Raw genomic sequence first — 24133 nt, forward strand, 5'->3', positions numbered from 1 at the left:
TCAAAATTCTATGAAACTGTTTCCGGGAGTCATGACTGTTTCCGGGAGTCATGACTGTTTCCGGGAGTCATGACTGTTTCCGGTGCTATGGCTGTTCAACAGCTGGTATCTGCTAGAAAGTCCTATGTGGTTAATCCAACAGATATCTTCTCAATTCCAGCGATGGCGGCGGACTGCGAGAGAGCCTTCAGTCTGGCAAAGCTTACTCTTACTAGCCAGAGACTCGCAATGGACCTAAAGACCCTCCAGATGGTTCAATGTTTGAAGAATTAGGTTCGTCGTGACGCAGTTACCCTCGCGGCGTTTAGTTCAAGATAGCGGTGTCTGCCGACGAGGCCGCTGATCTTTAACGGCCGTTGGCGAGGGGGACATGACAGGCATCGCTCGCTTTTGGAGAGGTGTATAAGCAGTAGGGTTGCTAGCAGGCCTCGCAAAATCTCAAGTATGTCAAGCAAGTCGCAAGTATTTCCAATCAAGCAATCATACCCTTGTGATATTCAAGCAAGCCAAGTTTCGGTGCGAAAATTGACTTGATTAACTCGTGAGCAGCGCTGGAAGTAATAAAGGCTGCCATGGCTCCACATTGAGTACCTAGGCAACTAGGCAAAGCTACCTACCTTAGGTCATCGTTTGGTGCTCATCTGGGTGTTCCGAGCACAAGAAAGTGAGAAACTGAACAAACACAATCTGCCTCTGAAATCATTGAACAAGGAATACTGAATAGGGTATGCCAAGTACATATCTCGGCGCTCTTTGATGATGCTACTAACTACCTACCGAGGTATGTCATCTTCAATATCAAATTATGAGGTGATGAGCAAGCAGGTGTGGATTGCATTATAGTGCCTCGGGCTTCCTGCCCAGGACAGAGAAACAAATACCAAACTGGTAAAAACAATTAATACTAAAGCAAAAAAGGAGAGAGAGGCTAACCACTCTCCCCTTCCCATTGAGCCAATCGGTGGTACTTGAAGTGAGAAGAGTTGGGATGAGTTGGTACCTGTTCAACGATCGATATTCTGGTGCCACTTAGGTACCTACCTAAGTATCACGAAACTCAAAGAATGGAGGAGCCATATCTTTCAACAAAATATCACAAGAACAGCAGGTGGTATGACTTTTGGCAACATCAGGACAACCCAAGCTAAGGAACCAAGTTCTTCTCACTAACAAACAACCAAGCCGGCAACAAATGCTGAAGCTATTGAATGGCCCCACGGGCCCGGCTGGAATGGCGAACGATAAGAACGAGGCACTACTCGGCGACGGGCAGGCGATGGATCATGAGGGGAAGATTACCTATCATTACTTTTGTTTAATAAAACAAACCAAACAAAACAATAGTCTACACGCTCGCCTCTCGCGGCTAAGTACCCTAAACCAGACCCCATCCCTCCACACCCCCTCCCTCCCCCGTCTCAGACTCTCTCCCACCCAAACACCACCCATCCAAACACCACCCTCCCAAACCAACAAGCCAACTAGTCCCCAACCACCAACCGCCAACTACCAACTCCCTCTCCAGCCACTATCCATCCATGTCCGCAAAAGGCCCCCGCTCCTCCAGCGCCGGAACGCCCACCACCTCGACGCCGGCGCGGCGCATCCGCACCACGTTGAAGTCGCCCCACAGGTGCCGGTGCAATTCTGTGTTGGCACGCGCGGGGAACGCGCACCAGCGTGCGATCTCGAGCCTGATTTTGGTGAGGCGCGGCCTGTGGGTTGGTTGGGGGAGGGGGGTTAGTGGGGGCTTTTTGGTTTGGGGGGTGGGTTTGTTTGGGATCCATGGATGGGGGAGGGAGTGCAGAGGTGGGGGGTGAGAAGTTGGGAACATACCACTTGAACAACTTGATCATGGCGTAGGTAAAGGTCCCGAACTCCTCCGTCGGGAACCCGTCCAACCCCATGATAGATAACCCCTCAAGGAGGGGGCAGTCCCACAGCAACCGGCACAGCGCCCTGTGGTCGATCTGGTTGGCGAGGGCCCGGTGGTCGATGGCCACTTGCTTGAGCGCGACAAAATTGGGCAACCGTACGAGTAACTCATACGGTCTCCCTTGAAGCTGCGATGGGTCGGCAAGCCATGGCGCGAGGTGGAGCTTCTCCAAGGTCCCGCTGTACGGGAGGAGACATTCGACAATTTGGGCGGGTGAAGCCGGCAAGTAGGTCTCTGGCCAGCCGTGGGGATAGTTGGTGAATTCGAAGTGCGTCAGGTCGCCGCATTTCCGGACCACATGCCGCAGGCCGCGATAGCAGAGGAAAGAGTGGATCAGGCGCAGGCAGGTGACGTTGGGGCGGCGGCCGGTAAGCGAGGTCCCTCCTCGTGGTCTCTCGATGGTAATCGACTGTAAGTTTTTGGCGCAATAGAACAAACCGTTCAGGCTGTGGAGGTTGATGCCGTCGGCCCATCCGGTCCCCTCGGTCACGGGGAAACGAACGATCAGGTTCTGGAGGCTGGGAAGGATGCATGTGGGCTTGGGGCCGGTGACCCGGTTGTCGACCTTGTGTAAGAGGAAGTTGGTGTTCCCCCACCTGCGTGCCATGGTGATCTCGAGCGTGGTGAGGTTGGGGATGAGGCAGACTATTGCCATGGTCTTGACAGGCGCGGAAACGCTGTTCCCCTGGAAGGTGACCATACCAAAGAGGCGCTGGATCACGCGATGGAAGTCCCAGATGATCTCCTGGCTGTAGGGGGCCGCCTGTGGGCCCTCGTACGAGGCTGCGAACTCGATGGACCTGATGGCCGTGCGAAGCTTCGGGTATGCCAAGAGGGTGGCTGCCAGCGCGAGGTCCCTCCGAGGCTGGGGCTGACCGTCCCTCAAGTGGGTGTACAGCATTGGAAGTGCGATGAAGTTGAGGACCCGATTGGTCCGGCCTAGTCGGGCAAGGCTGCTTCTATCGTCAGCCAATTCTTCGCAGACCTTGGTGAGAATTTCGATCGGCAGCCTGTGTAGAAAGCATGGTGGTGGCGGTGGCTCCTCCGAGGTAAAACGCGACCAGCTATGCCCGGCTGTGAACGAGCTTAGGTCGTTCTGTTGGTCTAGGTCCATGGTCGCGTCGAACAACGGGTTCGGCGGGCCGTGGGAGAAGGGTTGCATGGGTTTAGTATGTATGAAGGAGCAGTGAATAAGTGTGCGAGGGAGGGAGGGTGGATCTTTGAAATATGTGAATCAACACGTTTGTTCGAGGTCGCGGAACAGAGAGGAAAATCAACATGGTAATTTTTGAAGTAAACAAGTTGGTGGGTAATGATAGCACGGCCCACACTCTCCCATCCGTGAACTCAGAATTTAACAGTAAGAATTGATATTGTTGCTACGGAGTAACAAAACACAATAAAGCGCGAAAATTTACAAGTTTTTGAGCACTGGAAAGACCAACTTGACTTCGGAGGGAAAGATGACCAGTGGAAATTCCCCCAACCTCAACCAGTGCACGGCACCCAGCGGTCAGACAGACGAAAAGAGGTGGGAACCCAAGGAAAATATGTCACGAATAACGAGTATGGCAGTGGAAGAGTTCTTACGCGTCTAGATGGCACAGATGACACGCCAAAAGGTTTGATGATAACCCTGGAGACCAAAACACTCCCATGCTATCTTCCAGCCCACCACATCATCCATGCTGCATAGCGTGCGGCCTTCCAAATCCATATGTTCCGGGATAGTAGACTCTGGTTGGCTGCTGTGGTGGCCTTCGGTGGTTAACATCACATTGTTTACACCTTGGCCAGCAGTTATTCCTGTCTTTTTTCCCCCGATCTGGCTCCTCTTTTGCCCACGAAACACAATGCCACACAGCGCTCTCACCTTTTTGCCTTAATAAGAATTAGCCTCAGTGAATGTCGAATATTCCAAAGTCAGAAACAGAAGTAGGGAGGTACACGTCAACCAAAGCTTGAGTGGGTAGTGAGAGCATATGGACATCCATCAAATACGGTCTCGTCACCCTGCCTTCACAAGTCCATGACTGATGTGACACCATATTTGATGCTCTCCATGCCTTTCTTTTTGACTTTGTAGGCTTTAATCACGCCATTGTTAACAAAGCACTTTTTTTAAACGTAGATTTGTCATGTTTAGACGTGGATCATGATTGAGGTTGACCAATCTAGGAGTTGAGCCATGGCCTTGGAAAACATCACAACCTATTCTAGATGTGAATGATAGTAGAGGACCATGATGGGGTTTTCCCTGCTGTCGGTTGCTGCAGCCTCGTTAGTCGATAACCGCTTAGTCCCGATGCTTCTGGTATCAGTCGTCCCCTTCTCACGTCAGCATCGTTGAAGAACCAGTGTTCTCCCACTTGCCAAGCGGATGACAGAACGAGTACCATTCACAAAAAGACAATTGGTCGACCAAGGTCAGCCCTGTGAGATTGCGATCTCGTGTGCATGCCATTAACGGCCTATTAAGGACAGGGATGGCAGGGAATGCAAGGCGGCACTGCCGCAACCGTGCATCCAACATGGACATGTTGGGCTGTTGGTGATAAGCTGATGAAATGCAGCCCCTTAATGCGATGATGCGCTCCCGCGTCCCATCACCCGTGTGACGGCTGTTGGCCTCGCATGGGATAAGATCTGCATCTGGGCGGAAACGTCCTGGACTCCGCCTCCCGGGGCCCCGAGGAACCAACCACGCCGCAGCCGAGTCCCAAGAGGAGGGTAGCACAGAGAGACAAACACATTGGGATCCGGGTATTTGGCGAATGAGACGTGGGGGGCAGAAACCTCGGCGTGAGATGACGCCTCAGAGGGCGGCCGGTGACCGGTCCCGTCTGATGTGGCTCAAGGGACATCCCGGGTTCGGGATCCGGGTATATAAGTGCATCGTCGCCGCCGATGTATTAGTGTCCATTCCCCTTCGCTTCCAGTCTTCATTTCATCTCGACCCATCAAATCCATCGGCATGGCATCGACCAATGGGCCCTTGAATGGTGTTCACACCTCTGGTGATATCAAGAAGTCCAGCGAAGATGAGCAACTAGTAATCCCGCCCAACTTTAAGGCCACCGTGATAGAGCGTATCGGTATCAGCGCCTTCAAGCTGCTCAACAAAGTTATACCTTGGTACAAGCTTCCCGGTGTTCTCGGTGCTTTTAACCTGGCCTTCCTGAGGATCGAGCTCCGACAATACAATCTGCATGACGGCTACGCCTCTGCGGAAGCCCAGGGCAACGCGACGGACAACCCACTGTCGGATGCGCGTTACCGGGGAGCCCGCAACTCCGATGGCAAGTTCAACTCACTCGATCAGCCCCTGATGGGCTGCAAAGGCATGCGCTTTGGACGCAACTTTCCACGACACCTGACCCAAAAACCGACTGAGGAGGAGTTGTGGACGCCGAATCCACGGCATGGATTCAGCGAGAAGGTTCATTGGCCCGGCGCGAGGGGGAAGGATGAATCCCCGCTACAACGCTCAACAAATGCTAGCCTGCCGGCTTGGATTCCAAGTTTCCAAATTCCATGGACTGGGTTTCAACCAATGTGCAGGTGAGTTTATTCTTGCGCGCCCCCAGTAGATGACGAGACTAATGCGGGTCAGAGCGAGGAGAAGTTCAACGTACCTGCTCCGGAGGGCGGGGACTCGTGGCCCCATCCGCATATGGAGGTGTTCCGAACGAAGCCAGACGACATCCTGGATCCATCCGATATCAAGTGCCCGGGTTACAAGAACGAGAACACGGCTTGGTGGGATGGATCGCAGATCTATGGCTCGAGCGAGGCCGTTACCCAAGCTCTGCGTGCCAAGCTGCCAAACGGCAAACTGACGCTTGATGAAATCGGCGCTGTTTCGTTTTTACCGCGAGATAAGGATGGCAATCCCCTTACCGGCTTCCACGATAACTGGTGGATCGGCATGGAGATGTTACACACCCTTTTCGCGCTGGAGCACAATGCGATCTGCGACGCCTTGAAAACGGCATACCCGGATATGACGGGGTAGGTCATCTTCCATCCTTGAGGTGATCTTTGCTAAGATGCCTCCAGCGACCAGATCTTTGACAAAGCCCGCCTCGTCAACTGTGCCCTGATGGCCAAGATCCACACCGTGGAGTGGACGCCAGCCATCCTCGCGCACCCAGCGCTCGAATTCGGGATGAACGCCAACTGGTGGGGCGTTGTGGGCGAGAAGTTGACCAAGATGCTCGGCCGCATATCCAAGACCAGCGAGATCATCAGCGGCATTCCGGGTAGCGGCGCCGAGCAGGACGGGGTTCCGTACTCGCTGACGGAGGAGTTTGTTTCCGTGTACAGGATGCACTCGCTGATCCCAGGTACGGTGTCCTGTTCTTGACCGCCCAACCTACTAAAAGTTCACCGCTGACATGTGCGCATTCAGACGACATCGCCTTCCACTCGGCCACCACCGGCGAGCACATCCGGACCATCCCCGTCGCCGACATGACCTTCTCCAGTAAGTTTTGTATCCCCCTCTCCCCTCCCCCCTCCAACCCACTCTCCCTCCACAACCACAAAACTAACCACCCCCCTCCTCCCCAAACAGAAGCACAACTCCCCCTCCGCCAACCCACCCCCCACCGCCTCACCTTCCCCGACGCCTTTTACACCTTCGGCACCTCGCACCCAGGCGCCATCACCGCGCACAACTACCCCTCCTTCCTGCGCGCGCTGCCCACGCCCGACGGCCAGACGCGCGACCTGGGCACGATCGACATCCTGCGAGACCGCGAGCGCGGCGTGCCGCGCTACTGCGCCTTCCGCCGCCTGCTGCGCATGTCGGTCCCCCAGACGTTTGAGGAGTTGACGGGCGGGGATGTGGACAGCGCGCGGGAGTTGAGCGAGGCGTATGGGGGGAGGATTGAGCTAGTGGATGCGTTGGTGGGTTCGCATGCCGAGCCGGTGATTGAGGGGTTTGGGTTTTCGGAGACGGCGTTTAGGGTGTTTATTGTGATGGCGTCGAGAAGGTTGAAGAGTGATCGGTTTATTGCGGGCGGGGAAGGCGGGGAGTGGGGGGAGGGGACGTATACTAAGGTTGGGTTTAGGTGGGTGCAGGATGGGGGGATGCGGGATGTGTTGGGGAGGCATTTTCCCGAGTTGAGGGAGACGTTGGAGAGGGGGAAGGGGAAGAATGTCTTTGCGCCGTGGGTGAAGGTGGGAGAGCGTTGATTGTGGGGAGGGTTCATGTTGACGCGGACCGAAGATGGTATTGTGAACGTGGTTGAATGCGTTTCTTTTCGTGTGGTAATAGTTTGGCATCTAATAACTACATACCTATTCATACTGTACAGTAATTGCACAGTATACAAAGTTAGGGCTAGAATCAAGTTTAGCCCCATTTGCATCTTATCATTCTGAAGCCGATGAGGTTATCACCGATCCCCCACCCCCATTCGGAGCTGAGCTCAGGCCCCTTGCATCCAGCAAACCACAGCCAGGCACCAGGAACCACAGCAGTTAATTGCGTGCGATCAACACCGGGGTTCTCCATCTTGGCAATCCACCGTCTGAATCACCACCTTCCCCTTTAGGCTCTACAACATCAGTGCCATGGCCAGCCACTTCTTGACCTGCCGTGCCCGGGTGAATAACCGGGCTTCCAATACGGGCAGGAGATGTAGATGGGTAAATAAAGTTGACCCCAGATCATCCGTGGCACCCGTGTCTCACCAACTTCCCCTCACCCCCTCACGCTGCAAAGGGGATCGCCATGATGCGACGATTTCTCTCACTTTGCGTCGCTGCCGCGTTGGCAACTGCCATTGAACCTCCCCGGTTCCCACATCAACCCTCCGGAAATGGCACGAAACTGTTGACATACAACATCACCACCGGTAGCCCCGGGGAGCTCTCCTCGTCCACCACGTCGGTCACATGGATCAACTCTGGTCAGGACGGCGACTTCATCACTCGCGGGGAGGACGGGTCCTTTGTGTTCGAGAATGTTGTGAGCGGAAACAAGACGACGTTCTTATCCGCCGATAAAATCCCCGCCGACTTTTGGGACTACCAGATCTCGTCCGACTATTCCAAGATCCTCTGGGCTGTTAATTACACCAAACAATACCGACACTCGTACTTTGCCAACTACCTGGTGCAGGATGTGGCCACGGGAGAGGTCGAGTCGCTGGTCAAAGACTCCGAGGGCGACATCCAGTACGCCACTTGGAATCCCGTGTCCTCGTCTGAGATCGCCTTCGTCCGGGGGAACAACCTCTTCATTTGGGCACAGGGCACGATCAGCCAGATCACGGACAATGGGAGTCCGGACATGTTCAATGCCATCCCAGACTGGGTGTACGAAGAGGAGATCTTCGGCACCAACAACGCCCTGTGGTACTCACCCGACGGAGAATACATTGCCTACCTGAGCTTCAACGAGACGGGCGTCCAAACCTACACCATCCCGTACTACATGGACAACCAGAAGGTGGCCCCGTCGTACCCTCGCGAGTTAGAGCTGCGTTACCCCAAGGTCGGGACCAAGAACCCCACCGTGGCTCTCAGCTTGCTCGAGGTGAAGGCCAAGGCGGTCTCCTCGGTGACGATCGACGCCTGGCCGGTCGACGACCTCATCATTGGCGAGGTTGCATGGGTTACGGATGCCCATGACAAGCTCATCTACCGTGCGTTCAACCGCGTGCAGGACCACGAGAAGCTCGTGACTGTCGATGCCGACACCAAGGAGTCCACCATCGCCCGGGAGCGTGATGGCTCGGATGGCTGGCTTGACAACAACATCGCAATCACCTACATCGGCGAGGTCGAGCGTGACTCCGGCCACGGCAAGCGCCAGGACAGTAAGGGGAAGGGCAAGGGTAAAGGCAAGGGCAAGGGCAAGGGCCACGATGAGCCCGAGACGGACGATCCCAAGGCCCGCTACTACCTCGACCTCTCCGACGCCTCCGGCTGGAACCACCTGTACCTCTTCGCCCTCGACGGCAGCTCCAACATCACGCTGACCTCCGGCGAGTGGGAAGTCGCCTCCATCCTCAAAGTCGACACGACCCGTGGCCTAGTCTACTACACCTCCACCGAAAACCACCCCACCGAACGGCACCTCTTCTCCGTCTCCTACCTCACCGGCACCAAAACCCCCCTCGTCGACCCCACCACCCCGGCCGTCTGGACCGCCTCCTTCTCCTCCTCCGGCGGCTACTACATCCTGCGCTACGCCGGCCCGGACGTGCCCTACCAAGAGCTCTACGCCACTTCGGACCCGACCACCCCGCTCCGCACCATCAACGCCAACACGCGCCTGCACACCGCCCTCCAATCCTACCGCCTCCCCAACATCACCTACCTCGACCTGCCCCACCCCTCGGGCACCCACACCCTCAGCGCCATGCTCCGCCTGCCCGCCACCTTCGACCCGACCAAAAAGTACCCCCTGCTCCTCACCCCCTACGGCGGGCCCGGCGCGCAGGAAGTCACCAAGGCGATGCAGCCGTTCGACTGGAACGCGTACATCGCATCGGACCCGGAGCTGGAGTACATCACGCTGACGGTGGACGGGCGGGGGACGGGGTATCGGGGGCGGGCGTTCCGGGCGGCGGTGGCGGGGCGGCTGGGGACGCTGGAGGCGGAGGATCAGATCTGGGCGGCGAAGTGGCTGGCGGCGGAGTATGGGTGGGTGGATGGGGAGAGGATGGGGATTTGGGGGTGGAGTTATGGCGGGTATTTGACGGCCAAGGTGGTCGAGGTGGGGGATGAGGCGATTGCGTTTGGGTTGGCCACGGCGCCGGTGGCCGATTGGCGGTTTTATGATACCATGTATACCGAGAGGTATATGAAGACGCCGGAGTTGAATGGGGAGGGGTATAATGTGTCGGCGGTGAGGCGGGTGGAGGGGTTTAAGGGGTTGAGGGGAAAGTTGTTGGTGCAGCATGGGACGGGGGATGATAATGTGCATTTGCAGAATAGTGTGGCGCTGGGGGGATTTGTTGATGGGCGCGGGCGTTGGGCCAGAGAAGTTGGATGTGACGTACTTTACGGACTCGGACCACAGCATTCGGTACAACGGGGCAGAATGCGTTTGTGTATAAGCAGTTGACGGGGAGGCTGTGGGCGGAGAAGAGGCGGGTGCCGGGGGATAGGCATCAATGGAGCAAGAAGAGGGGCATGCCGTGGAAGGGGTGAGGGCGGTGGAGGTAATATAGTAGCGAATTGTACTCGAGTTCGGCCATCCCGGCGGTCTTGAAATATGTTGCGGTATCTGTGAACCCTGGCATGGCAAGTGGGTAATGTACGAACATGTCTACTTCCGTTTTCCCTTTCCATGACTTGTTGGTCTCTTTTTACCGCCCCCTTCCGTCTCACCCCGAGTGGCCTGTCGGAAAGGTACCTAGTAACGTCGACGAGGAAAAATGGCCCTCCGGTTCAGGCCTGGTTTGCATCTTTCGGATCCGGACCTCCACGACGGGAAATGGCGCGATATCAACTCGCCATGTGTCGTCCGGGTCAGCTATTGCCTTCTTAAACAACACCTCAAATCGTCCATCGGCGAGGTTTGACTCGTGAGACCAAGTGAAGCCATAACTGCTTAGCGAATCTCTCGTTTTTGGACTGTCGCGTAACGTGGGCACCAAGGAAACCGACAGCGAAGCTTCTGTAATGTCGTGGTCAAAAACAACCCCGAATCCCAAGGGGGACTCGCTGTGGCCCGAGGCGAGCCGGAAGTGGAGGGCCCATAATCTTCCAAAGGCCCCTCCTTGTGGCATACTGATGATACCCTCGTGAAGAATCATGTGAACATCGCGATGGTGAGTTACCCAGCGGTCCTCGTGGGACACAGCATTGCCCCAGCGGCGGAGCAGGGCATCCCCCGGTTGCGGCCCTGGATGCCGCCGGGATTCTAGTCGTAGTTGCTGCGTCATGTTTGCGAGCTGGTTCAGATCAAGGGCTTCGTGTGGGAAATACATCAATTCATCTGTCCGGCTCCACCGTATGTGGCCCCATGAATAGAGTGGGACAAGAATGAGAGGATTATCGCCAGTCCCGGACTCGCAAAGCAAAACGGCAAAGGCCAGCTAACGTGGCTGGGTCACCTTGAGGCGCGGCCAATGGAAAGCGAACAGATCAGAGATAGGCAAAAGCGGAAGCTCCATAATAGCGCATAGGCCGGCCATAGTCGGGTAGGGCACCTTCCGTGTTGCTAAAGGAAGGACGTCGTAGAAGTAGTGTGTTGCGTACGATGGCCTGTAATGAGACGAATGCTCGAAGCTCTTGGGGGATTCGGCAAGGATACCGGTGAAAAGAGTGGCTGCTTGGCTTGCTTCCCAAGGGATCGATTCGGGAGAGTCGGGCGCCTCGAGCAACGAGCCATTTGTGATTTGACTCATCGGCCGGTCAACAATGCGACCCCAGGCAAAGAGTGTATGGTCTGTAGGGTTTTAGGGTTTGCCTTCATAATCTCTTCCTGTAGCCTGTGAAAAGCCTTTTTCCCTTCGCCGTAAAGCAGCGGCATGTTGATGTCGAAGATGCCAAGAAGGCAGTAGGCGAGGTCTTCTGTTCTGGATGTCTTGCGTCTTGCAGCCCAGGACATCCTCTTGGACAAACTCGCTGTTTCCAACGAGGCATGACCACAAAGATACTTGATCTCGATGCCCGTAATCTCACTCAGAGAGTCACGTAGTCCAGATCGTGTGCCGACTCGATTCCAGTCGCTGGAATACAGCACCATGTCCCTCGGAGCTAGTAGCTCCTGCAACGTCCAACCTCGTGTGAACCAACGAGCGCCAGAAAGCTGAGCGTGAAGCACCTTAGAGTCAGAGCCTGCGTGGGCCTCAACATCTGAAAGGTAAGCGTAGCAGAGAGCGGCATCTTGGTACCAGCGGAACATGGAATTGATCGCCTCTGATAGCTCAGCACTACTTCGTTTGTCGATACAACAACTATCCCGCGTGTTAGTGTTCCGTCCCGTAAGATACCTTGCCACTGATAAATACTTCCGGGGGAAAATAGAGGATTTTGCTAAGTACTTACGTGTCGATCCAAACCCAATCATAGCCATCAGCTATCGCCTGTCGGCAACAGCCTTTCGATCTTTGTGTATCCTTTCTTTTCCGCAAGCGCCTCTTTCGGAGAGGGATTGAGAAGTCCTCAAATGTGACTTCATCTTCTGCCCAGAGTGTGGAGACAGAATGAGCATAGGAGTTTTATATCCAAGTCTGACAAAAACTCCCGGATTTCCTTCGTTTGTACGTTGAGCAGTCTCATGGCTGTTTCCGTCGTCTAAAGCTGCCCGCAGAGAATTGTTCGAATGTTGAGTTGGCTGAGGAAAGGTTTGTGCGGCGTTTCAACCCCGATACTCGTGCGATTTGGGCGGGGTTGATGCCCCGAGCTGAACCCATCGAGCGCTCACTCAGCCTTGGGCCCCCCCGGTACGCAGAAAGCAGTCTAAGTAGGCTGAAGCCTAATTCCGAACCGCGCGCTAGGCCCACCAATTGTTGGCCACCGATCCGTGAAGGTTCGCTGTTCTTCCGAGAGGCGAGGCTACCCGTGGTTTCTAACAATACCTCCCTCTGGGCAATACGAAACCCCGAAGCACAAGGTTAGCTTCTCTGTCGAGTCGGGCAAGGCGGTCTTGGCCTCTATTTAAATAATTTCTCCTTCTCTCGGCCCCACTTTCCCTTTTCCACTCCTCTGGTGGAGTTTTCTTTTTCTCCCTTCTTTCGCTACTGTCCCCTCAGCAGTGTAGCACCCCCAGAGAAAAGCCCACACCCCTCTCCTCCTCAACTCAACAGGCGAAGCCCGGACAACCTCTTCCTACGCTTCACTCCTCACCCTACAGACCACACCGACCCCACCCGGCGCTACGTAGACGAGACGGAACGCTTGTACGGATTTCTCGCTGTCACGAATATGTCAACAGGTGGAGCCTCGGGGCGCGGACACCCCGAGCCAGTCGTCCCGAGGACCAATCAGGGAAGGCTGGGGTGTGCTCAGTGTGATCAGGGAAACGGGGAACAAAGGGAAACCAAGCACACTGAGCATAGAAGCCATACAGCCAATCAGAACACAGGAAGGACTAAAAGTGATCAGTGTGATCCGTGACGCCGAACTCCGGAGGAGACTGAGCACACTGAGCACATAGGACTTAGATAGGTATATAGTCACTCGTTCTGGAGAGCTCTGGGAGTTCTCCAGTTAGCAATCACAACTACAGTTCGCTACAAGCTCGGAAAGCCTACTATTTGAGACAAGCCTTTGTTGTGCACCTTTTTGGGCTGCACCGAACCTAAGCACCCTTGAGAGATTACCTTCAACCGAAGCTGAAACCCTAACAGGACAGGGTCCTGAAGTAGGTTCGTCACACTCGCGGGAACCCTCGCCGACATGAGCCAGGTCAGCGTGGTTAACGTCTCCCAGTTCAGCAGCAGCGGGGTCTCCAGCGCCTGTTTTTCCAACGAGCAGACGCGGTTTGAGAGGCTGTTTGCGCGGTCAGCGGCGAAAAGTGGGCTAGGGCTATGAACATCTCTAGTCGGGACGGTAGGTAGGTAAAGTACTTACGATAACTGTCGGGGAACTTCCAGATGCCACAAGCGCAACGTAAGGAATGTAGTTTTGTTGCATCGACAGACTCAGTCCTGGCATCCGGTATATTTCTCTCAGCACTCCGAAATTAGGCTGATTTAATTGCATCCGAGCTCGTGGAATCTTCCGTTAAAGCTTCGAGGATAGCCTCCTCGGAGTCCTCGCGAACGCGTTCGGTGAAATTTTCGGTGGCGCCTTTCGTAGGCCTGCCGGTCCTTGGGCCATTGACGACATGTTCTTCCTTGATAGGGCCCCCGACGCAATATCCTCTCTCCCTGGCCCGGCGAAGGAGAGCCTTGAATGCCTGCTTTTTAATACCTGTTATATTCTCAATCTCAGGTGTTTTTGCCCCCTTGCTGTGAAGTGTTAGGGCCTGCACCCGTTCAACGAGAGTCGACTCCTTGCGGGGGATGGTAGCCATTGTGGGTGGGTATGTGGATCAGAGTCTGTTGGCAAAAGATTAACTAGGGGTTGATTTCCAATTAAAACAACTGACGGCCTACTTCAACACCATAAAATAGTACCACGGATCTAGAGCCACTGGGGAAAAAATGGCGTACAAAAGGCTGCCAAAAAGGTTGCGGGGTTGAGTCAGGTTCGTTTGGCTTCAAGATGTGCGGGGCACGCAGGTGCTTCTCGTTGTCAGAATATCGGGATGGAGGCTTCGGATAGTTATGAAGTAAACAGGGCATGTTTAGCTTAACCACCACCCCTCATCTCGACGGGTAAAACCCGGACGGGACCCACATGTCGGGATCCAGGCAAGACACGAAAAACCAACAACGAGAGGAGCATCGCAACAAGCGCTGAAACAACCATACTTGATTGCCTGATTGGGCTAGTGAATCCCGTATTCTGACACCCGTTGGCAGGGACAGTGGAAATACTTTTGAACTCAAAACTCAGCCCTCGTACCACTTCGCATCCAAGTGCCTGCCTAAGATTGCAACCGAATCAAGGCCTTTCATCATGTCCAATGTACAAGCGGGTACACAGACCTTTTTCGTCGAGTCCTTGTGTCCGTCGCGGTGCCTATGTAACGTCGATTGTGATCTTCGGACCCTCCAACCGTCCAACATTGGCTGAGTTGAATGGCATTTCGGACGGGGCCAGCAGTAGACAGTCACTGACCAAACCGTGTGGTTTGGAGTCCAAGAACTGAAGAGGAGTGGCCTCTAGTGAAAAAGAAAAACTGGGATAAGTTTAACACAAGGGAAGGAACCATCAACATGCGACTTCTCCCATCAATCAAGCCGCACTTCTAGGCAGCCGGTCCTTTGATTCAAGCGTTAATCCGAGCGCTACCTTATGTACCATAACTCGAAACGCGCCACATTCGACTGTTTCCTGCCAATCTTCCCAAGCATGGCTTCCAGTTGCTATCGTTATTACCGAAGTCCAGTCTCCCATGCCTCTGAATCGGCCCCACTGACCGGAACATCTCTCTTAACGACCGCGAGCTGCCGACAGCGATCGTGCCTCATCCCGATACCAGCGTCTCCGTCCATCCCCACATCGTGGGTTTTCGCGTGCCATAATGCCGCGTCCGGTCATGTGTGGTTGGGGCCGGCCCGGCCGCCCCTTAGGAAAAGCCCCCACGCCCCTGTCGATTCTTCAACTGCCTCGAAGTGTCACGGAATGACCCCGAGGTGGCCAGGGCGGCCACAGCCGACAGCGCAGGACGCCGGCAGCCAATCGCTTAAGGACCAATAAGAACTGGATTATCACTAGTTGTCAGTGATAATGGACGATTATCACTGGTTGTCAATGATAATGGGCGATTATCACCAACAGAGTGGTGATACTAGATAGTATATAGTCACTCGTACTGGAGAGCTCTGGGAGTTCTCCAGTTAGCAATCACAACTACAGTTCGCTACAAGCTCGAAAGCCTACTGTTGAGACAAGTCTTTGTTGTGCACCCTTTGGCTGCACCGAACCTAAGCACCCTCGAAGAGATTACCTTCAACCGAAGCTGAACCCTAACAGGACAGGGTCCTGAAGTAGGTTCGTCACACGAAGTTGCAAGACGGCGGGGAACAAAACGGCGCCTCGGGTCTGGGACATGGTGCCGCGGATCGATGAGGCAGTCGAGAGCGGGGAGGTACTGCGAGTTGTGTACAGTCAAGTACAATCCTTTGTGCAGTGTGCCCGCCTCGCCGTTTAGCCAAATTCCTGGTCATGGCGATCTTCGTTATCCGATTCATGTGAAATGCGACGCGTGAGAGGGGCAGTCTCCAGAAACACTCCGTCGCTTAGCGGTCGGCGCACGCAGCGGCGGTTATCGTAACCGAGATGTGACGAGCATATTTTGAACTTGGACAAGAGCGGGCGCAGGGTCTGGAGACAGGCGCAGAGTATGCCGCAGTTGAGCTCGGTCACGGACCAGAGGGTCAACTCTACGTTGTCCCATGTCGGGTCGCGGGCTACGGGAACGGCGCCGAGGTAAGATAGTCGAATGACGGAAATAGTCCAGGTACTAGCGTTCGGTTCGATCTGGTTAGAAGCGACGACAGAGCGCAGCTCAACGGAGCAGAATTAGACTTGGGACACGTACAAGAAGCCGAGGGAGAAGATGCCAAGGACAAGGAATTTCTCCTTGGTGGGCATTGTCAATTTGTAGACGTAAGGCAGCGGGACGGAAAAAATGAGAAAGTCGGTGAAGACGTTCAAGCTCTGCGAGGCGTACCACACTGGCACTGTGTCGAGGCACTTTCCGGCCATGCTGGGCACGATGACAGCGAGCGGGACGCAGGAGAGCCCTAGCAAGATGGCCTGCACGACAGCCCATACCATAAGGAAAAAGAAGAACCAGCGGCACACTTGGTCGGCGGTCGGGCTGCTGCTGCCAAAAATCCGTCGATATTGGAGAGTGAAAGACATCTTGACGACATTATTTGCGATGTTGTAGTTGATGATCGAAGCGTACAGTGCCTGCACGGGGTTCAAAGCGGTTGGCATGAAATTTGCATCAAAGCGGAAAGAGGACGGCGTACCTTCATCTGCTGCGCCAGCATCTCTGGAGTCACCATCCACGAATGGAGCCCGAGCCCCCATTTTGTCTCTAGACAGCCAACATTAGCACGTTTCCCGGCTTTACTCTCATCGGGACCAACAGGTTGAGTCTAGGTACCTAGGGCAATTGCGACGGACGAAGACACTGCTAGGAACTGTGAGTAAATATGTCAGCCCCGATGTCATGGCCAGGAGCACACAGAAGAGCCCGTCATGCCATACAAATGCACCCAGTATGAACCAGTCGTCAGGCCCCGTCCGTTTGACTATAACGAGCCGTGTGTATAATCGCAACGAAACGGCGATTGCTGAGAGTGCTGGGAAGCCGATTGTGAGGGCCAAGGTCGCCGGCTGCTTCGTTTGGGCCGAGATGGCAGGGTCATGATCCGGAATAGGCGACATGGTGTTGATGGCGCCTCCACCACCTTACACCCTGACAAACAACAAAAAGGCCGGAGGGTTCGCTGGGTGATGCATGGATCATTTGGCCGAGTTTCGATACGTGGGGTCGCGGGGTTAAGCTTTCGGGAGAGATAAAAAAACGCCCGCCGTGACGGAGTTCTCGGAAGTATGTAGTTTTGCCCATCGCCTCTTGGTTCATTTCAGGGATCGCTCACATCGATATTATCGAAAGATCGCCATCCAAAGGGCCCAATGGCATCGCGATTTTCCCCAGGGTCTTCCAAAACTGCGGGGCGCAAAATCCCAATGGTTCCAAAAGCATTCTCGACGCACTGCACTTTTTCCCCTGCTCGCCTGCCCCTAAGAACGCCACAACGCCCCCAGGAGCCCGGGGGTGTTGGACGCCTTTTCCGGCGAATGCGTCGACATGGTTGACATGGAGAGAACCATGCTTTTGCGGAACCCGGGCCCCTTTACCGCCCCATCGCAACTCGAAAAAGGCCAATGGATGATTTGGGTGACCCTGTGCTCTCAGCAAATTTCTGCCAACAGGAGGAGAAAAGAGCAACACCAAGCCGGCTCGACTGGCAAGCGGGAAGTTAAAGTTTAGCGACCAGTTCCCCGAGCTTCTTCGGACGGGGGCTCCTGGCGTATCGGCTGGAGACCGGGCACGTCCCGTATACAGCCCGCCGCTCCTCCTCGGGGCCGCTAGTTAACCGCTCTTACCTTAGAGAGCGTTCAAAATTGGGCATTGGGCGAAGAGAAAAGGCTCGTTGTCGGGACCGAATTTGTAGCTTCCGTAGCTCAACCACAATTTTGGTCGTCATTGAGATGGGCGTGCGCAGCATTGTCTCGACTCTCGACATCCAAAGGTGGCGGCACCGTCCTGCCAAATTCGGCGGCTGCTGCAGCAAAGTTCTCTGCTTGACTTGTAGGCTAGCTATGCTTTTTCGTCGTCTTTTCAACCTAAGGAAGGGAGGTCGTGGGATAATTAGGTAACGCTCAAAAGAATCGCCCACCCGATGATACAAGTTGCTGATGAGAAACACGGTCAACTACGAAGTATGTACAAGTTGCTTGCATTATTCAATCTGTCGTTTATATGAAGAGAAACGACCACTGGGCGCATCTGCAGATCTGGCTTGTCCCCTTGGCACCCCGCCGGCCAGCCCTGGAATTATGTCCAACCGCGAAGTGCTTTCCTCTTTTTGAAGTCACAACCAGCTTCTCGCCGCCATTGCTTAAACAAACTTCGTTGTACCTGTTAATCATACCAAGTCATGCTCCATGTTCAAATGGGTTCAGAGGTACCCCCTCCCCCTCTGAACAACTGAATAATGCACGCAACTTCCATTACCCAACACGCCGAATCCGTGATCCAAACGGCAGCCTGCAGTTTTCTCAGGCTCGACCCCGCCACCCAGAAAGAAAACCACACAGCTCTGCTAGCGTCGCAAAACTTTGTTTTGGTACGGCATGGCGGGGCACCGTCGCCCCTGAGACCCCCAACTGGAAATTCTGTGCCAACACCACAGGCCAGGTGCGCGGCCTACAACCTGTGTGGCAACAACTCCGGAGATTCGGCACCACCAGACCCAAAAACGCGCTCAGGTGGCGAGGCCAGGAGTTGCACCACCTGCCATAACCCTTTTGACCAGTTGCGTGGGTTTAAGGAAGTGGTGCATAACTGGCGTGCGATGACCACCGGCGGAGGCACGGTGAAATCGTTGGAGGTTGGGATATTCGAACTGGTGAATGAAAATGATGGCTACTTACCTAAGGTAGGTAGATACTCTCTCTCCCGGTAGTTAACGGGGTGTCGTTGGTTTTCACAACAACAGACGTCGCACGGGCCTGGAGAGGAAGGTGGTAATAGGACGGCCCCATGTGATTTCGCAGCGCTTGTGGTCGACCGAGAAGACGGTCTGGGACTAGTCAGCGAGTCCGGCGCTCTGGGCTAGTACCCGACAAGCGCATTTGTTCGAGGATCTGTCTCAGCTGCCACCATGGTGAGCCACGTCGTGGGAAACGACAAATGAGGCGGCGGGTTCCAGGGCAAATCTCCATTTTGAGGCGAAATGCCACCAAATTAGCCGTCGCTTTTCTCACCGTCTTCTTTTCCCCGTCTTATTCTCCCCGTCTTACTCGCCCACGTCTATTCGTACCTCCTGCGCTTCCAATCTGCAACAAGCAGGTGGTCAAGTCTACAATACTTGGCGAACGCTTCCATTTCCCCGCACGGCCCCATAACTAACACTAACCCGGGCAGCACCAGCACCGGCAGTGAGGTTCGGCCGCGGTCGAAACAGGGCAAAACCTGGCACGCGGGTACGGTTTACACTATTCGTCCCCTCTCCGGCCACCGAACAGGTGGCGATCTTGGCCGCTCTGGGATTAGATTCGCGGGGGGCTTGGTGCTTGCATCCTCGGGGCACTCGGGGTTGCGGGGGCGAGTTTGCGGGGAAGTGGACTCGGGGACGGCACTGGCGGTGGTCTTTTGCGGGGGAGAACGGGCGCGGGGAAGGTGGGTTTGGAGGGTTTGGAGAAGGGTGCACAAGTTACGTTGATAAGCATTTGGGTATCGCCATGGTGGATTCACGGGGTTGTTGATCGGGGGTTTAAGAGGAGGGGGTACGAACGACCGCCGACGGGTTTGGGCCTGGATGCGCGTTTCGTTTCTTTTTTCTTCCCGCGGCGGTTTGTAATTATCACGCGTCATATTGGACCCAAGTTCTAGCCCCTGAAAGGTTTAAGCTGTCGACAAGATGGGGGCTATCATCGCTGAGGCTGACCGCCCGGGGTCGCAAACCGATGAGAAGATCGACGTTGAGCAGCTCGACAGGACGGGTGTGCCGCCGGCAACGCTCCAGTCCTTTGCCCATTTGGATGAGAAGAAAATCCTGCGGAAGGTGAGCTTGCAGCCGGTGTACCATGCTTTTTCCATTTTCCATGTGATGTTGACATGTCTGCCACAGATGGATATGCGGCTCATTCCGATGCTCGCCCTCCTCTACCTCCTCTCCTTTCTCGACCGTACGATCCTCTCCTCCGATCGGACGGCCCTTGCACTGACAATGGCTAAACAGGCGGGAACATTGGCAATGCAAAAATTGAAGGCTTACAAGAGGATCTCGGCCTCACAGACGACCAGTATAACTGGTGCTTGACGGCATTTTTCTTCACTTATGCTGCCTTCGAAGTGCCGAGCAACCTTATGCTAAAAAGGGTCCGACCTTCCATCTGGCTCCCCGCCATCATGATTGCCTGGGGAATTGTTATGACGCTGATGGGCATTGTGCACAATTATGCCGGTCTCCTCTCGGCGCGCATCTTCCTCGGAGTGACCGAGGCCGGGTTGTTCCCCGGTGTTGCCTATTACTTGACCAACTGGTACAAACGGGAAGAAATCCAGCTCAGACAGGCCATGTTCTTCAGCGCGGCGAGTGTTGCCGGGGCGTTCAGCGGGCTCCTGGCGTTTGCCATTGGGAAGATGGACGGAGTTGGGGGTTTGCATGGGTGGCAGTGGATTTTCATCCTTGAGGGTTGGCTCCCAAATAGTCTCCTCCTTTACCGAAAACGTTGCTAATAATGGTTTGTCGGAAGGAATCGCCACCGTCATCGTAGCCGCCATCGCCTTCTTCGCGCTCTTCGACTTCCCCGAGACAGCCACCTTTCTCACCGAAGAGGAGCGAGCCTTTCGTCATCTACCGGCTCAAATACCAGGGCCAGAGCCAAAACCCAAACGGTACCCAGGTTGCCCAAGCTGACGAGTTTCGGTGGCAGTATGTCAAGGATGCGTTCCTCGACTGGGCAGATTTGGGTCAACATCTTTGTCTACTGGGGCGTAAGCGGCCCCCAACACACCGTGCTTTCCACCCCCTGGGGAATCCTAACACTCATTCACGCACCAGGTCGTCTGCCCCCTGTACGGCATCTCCCTATTCCTCCCAACCATCATCCGGCACCTCGGGTACCAAAGCAGCGAGGCGCAGCTCATGACCGTACCCATCTACATCACCGCGGCCATCCTCGCCGTCGTGGCCGCCGACTTCTCCGACCGGGTGGGCAAGCGCAGCCCCTTCATCGTCGGCTTCCTGCTCGTCATGGCCGTCGGCTTCTCCATGTGCATCGCCACGGACCCCAAGGAACAGCCACGTGTCGTGTACGCCGGCGTGTTCGTCGCCGCCTGCGCCATCTACCCGGCGTTCCCGGGCGTCATCGCCTGGCTGTCCAACAACCTGTCCGGCTCGCTCAAGCGCTCCGTCGGCATGGCCGTGCAGATTGGCGTGGGAAACTTGGGTGGTGTGAGTACCGCATTTGCATCCCTTCCCTCCCGGGCGTGCATGAGAATCCCGTTCATGCTGACTGCGTGACTGACGGCTTGTCGCCCTACCAGGCCATGGCATCCAACTTCTACCGCGCCCGGGACGCTCCCCGGTACCGGTTGGGGCATGGGTTGGAGCTCGGCTTTATTGGCGCGGGCGTTGTTGCGTCGCTGATTTTGGTGGTTGGTTACACGACTGAGAACAAGAAACGGGCGAGGAGGATCGAGGAGGGTGCGCTGGACTCGTACACGCCGCAGGAACTGTCCGAAAAGGGCGATAGGGCGGTCACATATCGTTATGTGCTGTGATGGGCATGCCCGAGTGGTTGGTTAGTAGGGCTTGGGCGTGGTCGGGGAGTACAAATGGCCGGAGTTCGGCGAAGGATGCCTAGGTACCTATGCACGTCGCCCTTTTTCAACGGAAGCCTGGGGGCGAGGCGTGATACCTGTCATGCTAATAGGTTGCTGGCAGGGTGGCATCGAGTCGTCACACCGACGTTTAATGCTACGCAGAATATACTCAAAACTGGCATTGATCTGCCACTTGTTTTCTGAACCAAACTCTCGGGTGTTCTGGAACCTGGTTCTCGGGACCGATGTTGGTTGCCGCGGGTTGCACAAAATAGACAGCACGCTGACTAGATCCCGAAAACTCCGAGGGGATTTCACATGAGGCTTATGCCAAGACTATTGACATCTGGCAACAGGTTGTTCACTAATCTGATGCTGCGAGGCGCTTAGTATGAATAAGGTAGAACGCGGATGAAGGTCGATAGGGATGATGGTTATTCTGGGACGAGACCAAGTCCTTGACTGTCTACGTCTTTTACTCAATACCTAGGTAGTAACTGTAGTCAACTCTTGGACCACAGAAATAGAAGCACAGGCTATGTTGCAATTTTTGGCCGGTATGTTGTCGACGTGATTCTTCAGAGAACAGATACTTCCCAGGGACAGGCGATGGTAGAGACCAAAGGAAATGGCACAACGCCATCCGAGGTTTGGCCCGGGCCAACTATCAGCTAACTATTTCGTAATGCATTGATGCCCGAATCAGGTTATGTTCCTTCACTCTTATTCCCCATGGTTACGGCGCACCGCTTGACGCAGATGAGGCCGGGCTGTTGGCGTGACACGAACAGAGGTCGGGCCTATGCTTACATCCCATGGCTAATTTACGCCCCCAACCTCAGATACTGATATTCCTTTCCGAGGAGGTTGAAGGGCCCCGGCAATCGTCGGTCGGGTCCCACAAGGTGAGAATCCTGCTTGTCATCACAACGACTTCACGGGCACGCAGATACACGGACCCAATCAAATGCCGTATCAACTGTTGAAACTGCCGGTTGTGTCCCAGTTGATGTAATTACCAAACTTGCAAGCATCTCCTAATAGTCAGGCGGTAAGGCTCCAGAGCTTTCAAGAATCTCTCAAGCGTGAGGGAATATGCCGGGGTAGGACCTCTTGGAGTGCCAGAAAGCAGAAGTTATGGTTCACGGAAACCTGTACAGCATCTCCGCATTGACATGTTGCTTTCTGCCTGGTGGTCACGTTGAACTGACAATCCAGCGGCAAGCCGGAGCCTTGTTGGATCGGATGCTCATGGGAGCAAGGCAACTGTTCATCTATAAGAACCATCTCCCCTTCACCATAACCACAGCTTCTCCTACTCAACAACAGCACCTCGCAACAATCAACAGTTTGCTACAGCCAAGCCTTAAAACCATCCTTCAAGTCAACACCAATCCCTCAATACCGCCAAGATGATGTTCAAGGCCACCACCGCCATTGCCCTCGCCGCGGCCCTTGTTTCCAACGCCCAGGCGGCTGCCGTTGACGGCGCCGCTGGCTTCAAGGCTCGCCAGGTCACCTGCCCGACCAGTGGCCAGCACTGTGGCTGGTTCCTCCTGAACAATGGCTGTACGTAGCCCCAATGAATCTAGCAGAACAAGAAAAGAAATTCTGACCCATTTTGTGCAGGCGTCGCCAACCGCGGTGTGCTGGACGCCATCCCCCACAGCGGCACCGACGTGTTCAGGTCCATCTGGGTGGTTGAGGACAGCCAGCCCGTGGCCTGGGTCCAGGATTGCGTGTCCGGTTGCTCTGAAATTGGTGACCGTCCCCAGACCGAGTGCAACTGAGGGAGCCCTGAATCAGGAGGCGGATGGGGGACGAGCCACAAGAAAGTCGTGTGATGCGTTCTGTTCGGTTATTTTCTTTTACTCGCTGGCCAGCGATTCGTCTATTTGGAGGTCATCCGACTACCTAGCCTCGCGGCTTGCAGTCTAGATAAACTCCCCACAATAACAACGCGCGTTTCAAACATGGCGGCTACTGGCCGGTTTCTGCTGCCTGTTCTGCCCCTTGGACCTTGTCCAAACTTGACATCAAATTGCTCCCCACAGCTTCGAGAGAGATTCAGTGCCTGGGAATGAGGAGTTTGGACGGTACGGTGTGGGAGGGTGATCAGTGAGTGGGCACTGAGACACTCGAAGTGCGAGATTACAATATGTTCCTCAGCAAGCGCTAGTCCCAGGTTGAATACAGAGGTAAGGAAACTTTAGCACCGGCGACACCCACATAACCCAACCCCTGTATTAACAGACCGTGACCTAGGAAACCACTTCCCAATCCTCCTCCCCACCCTCATCTCCACGAAGTGTCTTCTCATCCGCATCTGCATGACGGTCCTCCTCACCCTCACCATTATCTTCTTTCCCCTCATCGCCAGACTCCTCCCCCCGAAGCATCTTTCTCTTCAGCATCCGTACCATCTTCCACACGTTCCTGAGATACCCATAGATGCGAAGATTAGCTGCCTTCCTTAACAACAGCACTGCTGTCTGTGATGCCATAAGCCGAAATACGGGGCCTACCTTTTCCTCTTCTTT

General features: G+C 55.0%; 8 protein-coding genes across 8 annotated transcripts; 5 read left to right on the plus strand and 3 right to left on the minus strand.

Annotated features, from left to right (window-relative positions):
• Window positions 1-1528: 1528 nt before the first annotated feature.
• Window positions 1529-3098, minus strand: CHGG_03458 (uncharacterized protein; the record flags this gene model as incomplete). The annotated part of the gene is made up of 2 exons (XM_001229973.1): window positions 1529-1715; window positions 1837-3098. The coding sequence occupies 2 exons, from the start codon at window positions 3096-3098 to the stop codon at window positions 1529-1531; spliced, it is 1449 nt and encodes a 482-aa protein (XP_001229974.1).
• Window positions 3099-4910: 1812 nt separating this feature from the next.
• On the plus strand, window positions 4911-7135 carry CHGG_03459 (uncharacterized protein; the record flags this gene model as incomplete). The annotated part of the gene is made up of 5 exons (XM_001229974.1): window positions 4911-5497; window positions 5552-5854; window positions 5996-6282; window positions 6348-6422; window positions 6513-7135. The coding sequence occupies 5 exons, from the start codon at window positions 4911-4913 to the stop codon at window positions 7133-7135; spliced, it is 1875 nt and encodes a 624-aa protein (XP_001229975.1).
• A 541-nt stretch (window positions 7136-7676) lies between these two features.
• CHGG_03460 (uncharacterized protein) lies at window positions 7677-10105 on the plus strand (the record flags this gene model as incomplete). Its single annotated transcript, XM_001229975.1, has 2 exons — window positions 7677-9888; window positions 9975-10105. 2 exons carry the CDS (start codon window positions 7677-7679, stop codon window positions 10103-10105), a joined length of 2343 nt encoding a protein of 780 aa, XP_001229976.1.
• Window positions 10106-13589: 3484 nt separating this feature from the next.
• On the minus strand, window positions 13590-13922 carry CHGG_03461 (uncharacterized protein; the record flags this gene model as incomplete). Its single annotated transcript, XM_001229976.1, has 1 exon — window positions 13590-13922. The coding sequence occupies one exon, from the start codon at window positions 13920-13922 to the stop codon at window positions 13590-13592; it is 333 nt and encodes a 110-aa protein (XP_001229977.1).
• Window positions 13923-15664: 1742 nt separating this feature from the next.
• Window positions 15665-16558, minus strand: CHGG_03462 (uncharacterized protein; the record flags this gene model as incomplete). The annotated part of the gene is made up of 2 exons (XM_001229977.1): window positions 15665-15980; window positions 16059-16558. 2 exons carry the CDS (start codon window positions 16556-16558, stop codon window positions 15665-15667), a joined length of 816 nt encoding a protein of 271 aa, XP_001229978.1.
• Window positions 16559-18255: 1697 nt separating this feature from the next.
• Window positions 18256-18879, plus strand: CHGG_03463 (uncharacterized protein; the record flags this gene model as incomplete). The annotated part of the gene is made up of 3 exons (XM_001229978.1): window positions 18256-18387; window positions 18454-18699; window positions 18760-18879. 3 exons carry the CDS (start codon window positions 18256-18258, stop codon window positions 18877-18879), a joined length of 498 nt encoding a protein of 165 aa, XP_001229979.1.
• Window positions 18880-19683: 804 nt separating this feature from the next.
• Window positions 19684-21551, plus strand: CHGG_03464 (uncharacterized protein; the record flags this gene model as incomplete). Its single annotated transcript, XM_001229979.1, has 6 exons — window positions 19684-19827; window positions 19894-19951; window positions 20005-20392; window positions 20672-20762; window positions 20830-21222; window positions 21315-21551. 6 exons carry the CDS (start codon window positions 19684-19686, stop codon window positions 21549-21551), a joined length of 1311 nt encoding a protein of 436 aa, XP_001229980.1.
• Window positions 21552-23005: 1454 nt separating this feature from the next.
• Window positions 23006-23383, plus strand: CHGG_03465 (uncharacterized protein; the record flags this gene model as incomplete). The annotated part of the gene is made up of 2 exons (XM_001229980.1): window positions 23006-23162; window positions 23223-23383. 2 exons carry the CDS (start codon window positions 23006-23008, stop codon window positions 23381-23383), a joined length of 318 nt encoding a protein of 105 aa, XP_001229981.1.
• Between the last annotated feature and the right edge of the window lie 750 nt (window positions 23384-24133).

This window comes from Chaetomium globosum, genomic scaffold (assembly GCF_000143365.1).
Source record: "Chaetomium globosum CBS 148.51 scaffold_2 genomic scaffold, whole genome shotgun sequence".
Taxonomy (NCBI): domain Eukaryota; kingdom Fungi; phylum Ascomycota; class Sordariomycetes; order Sordariales; family Chaetomiaceae; genus Chaetomium; species Chaetomium globosum.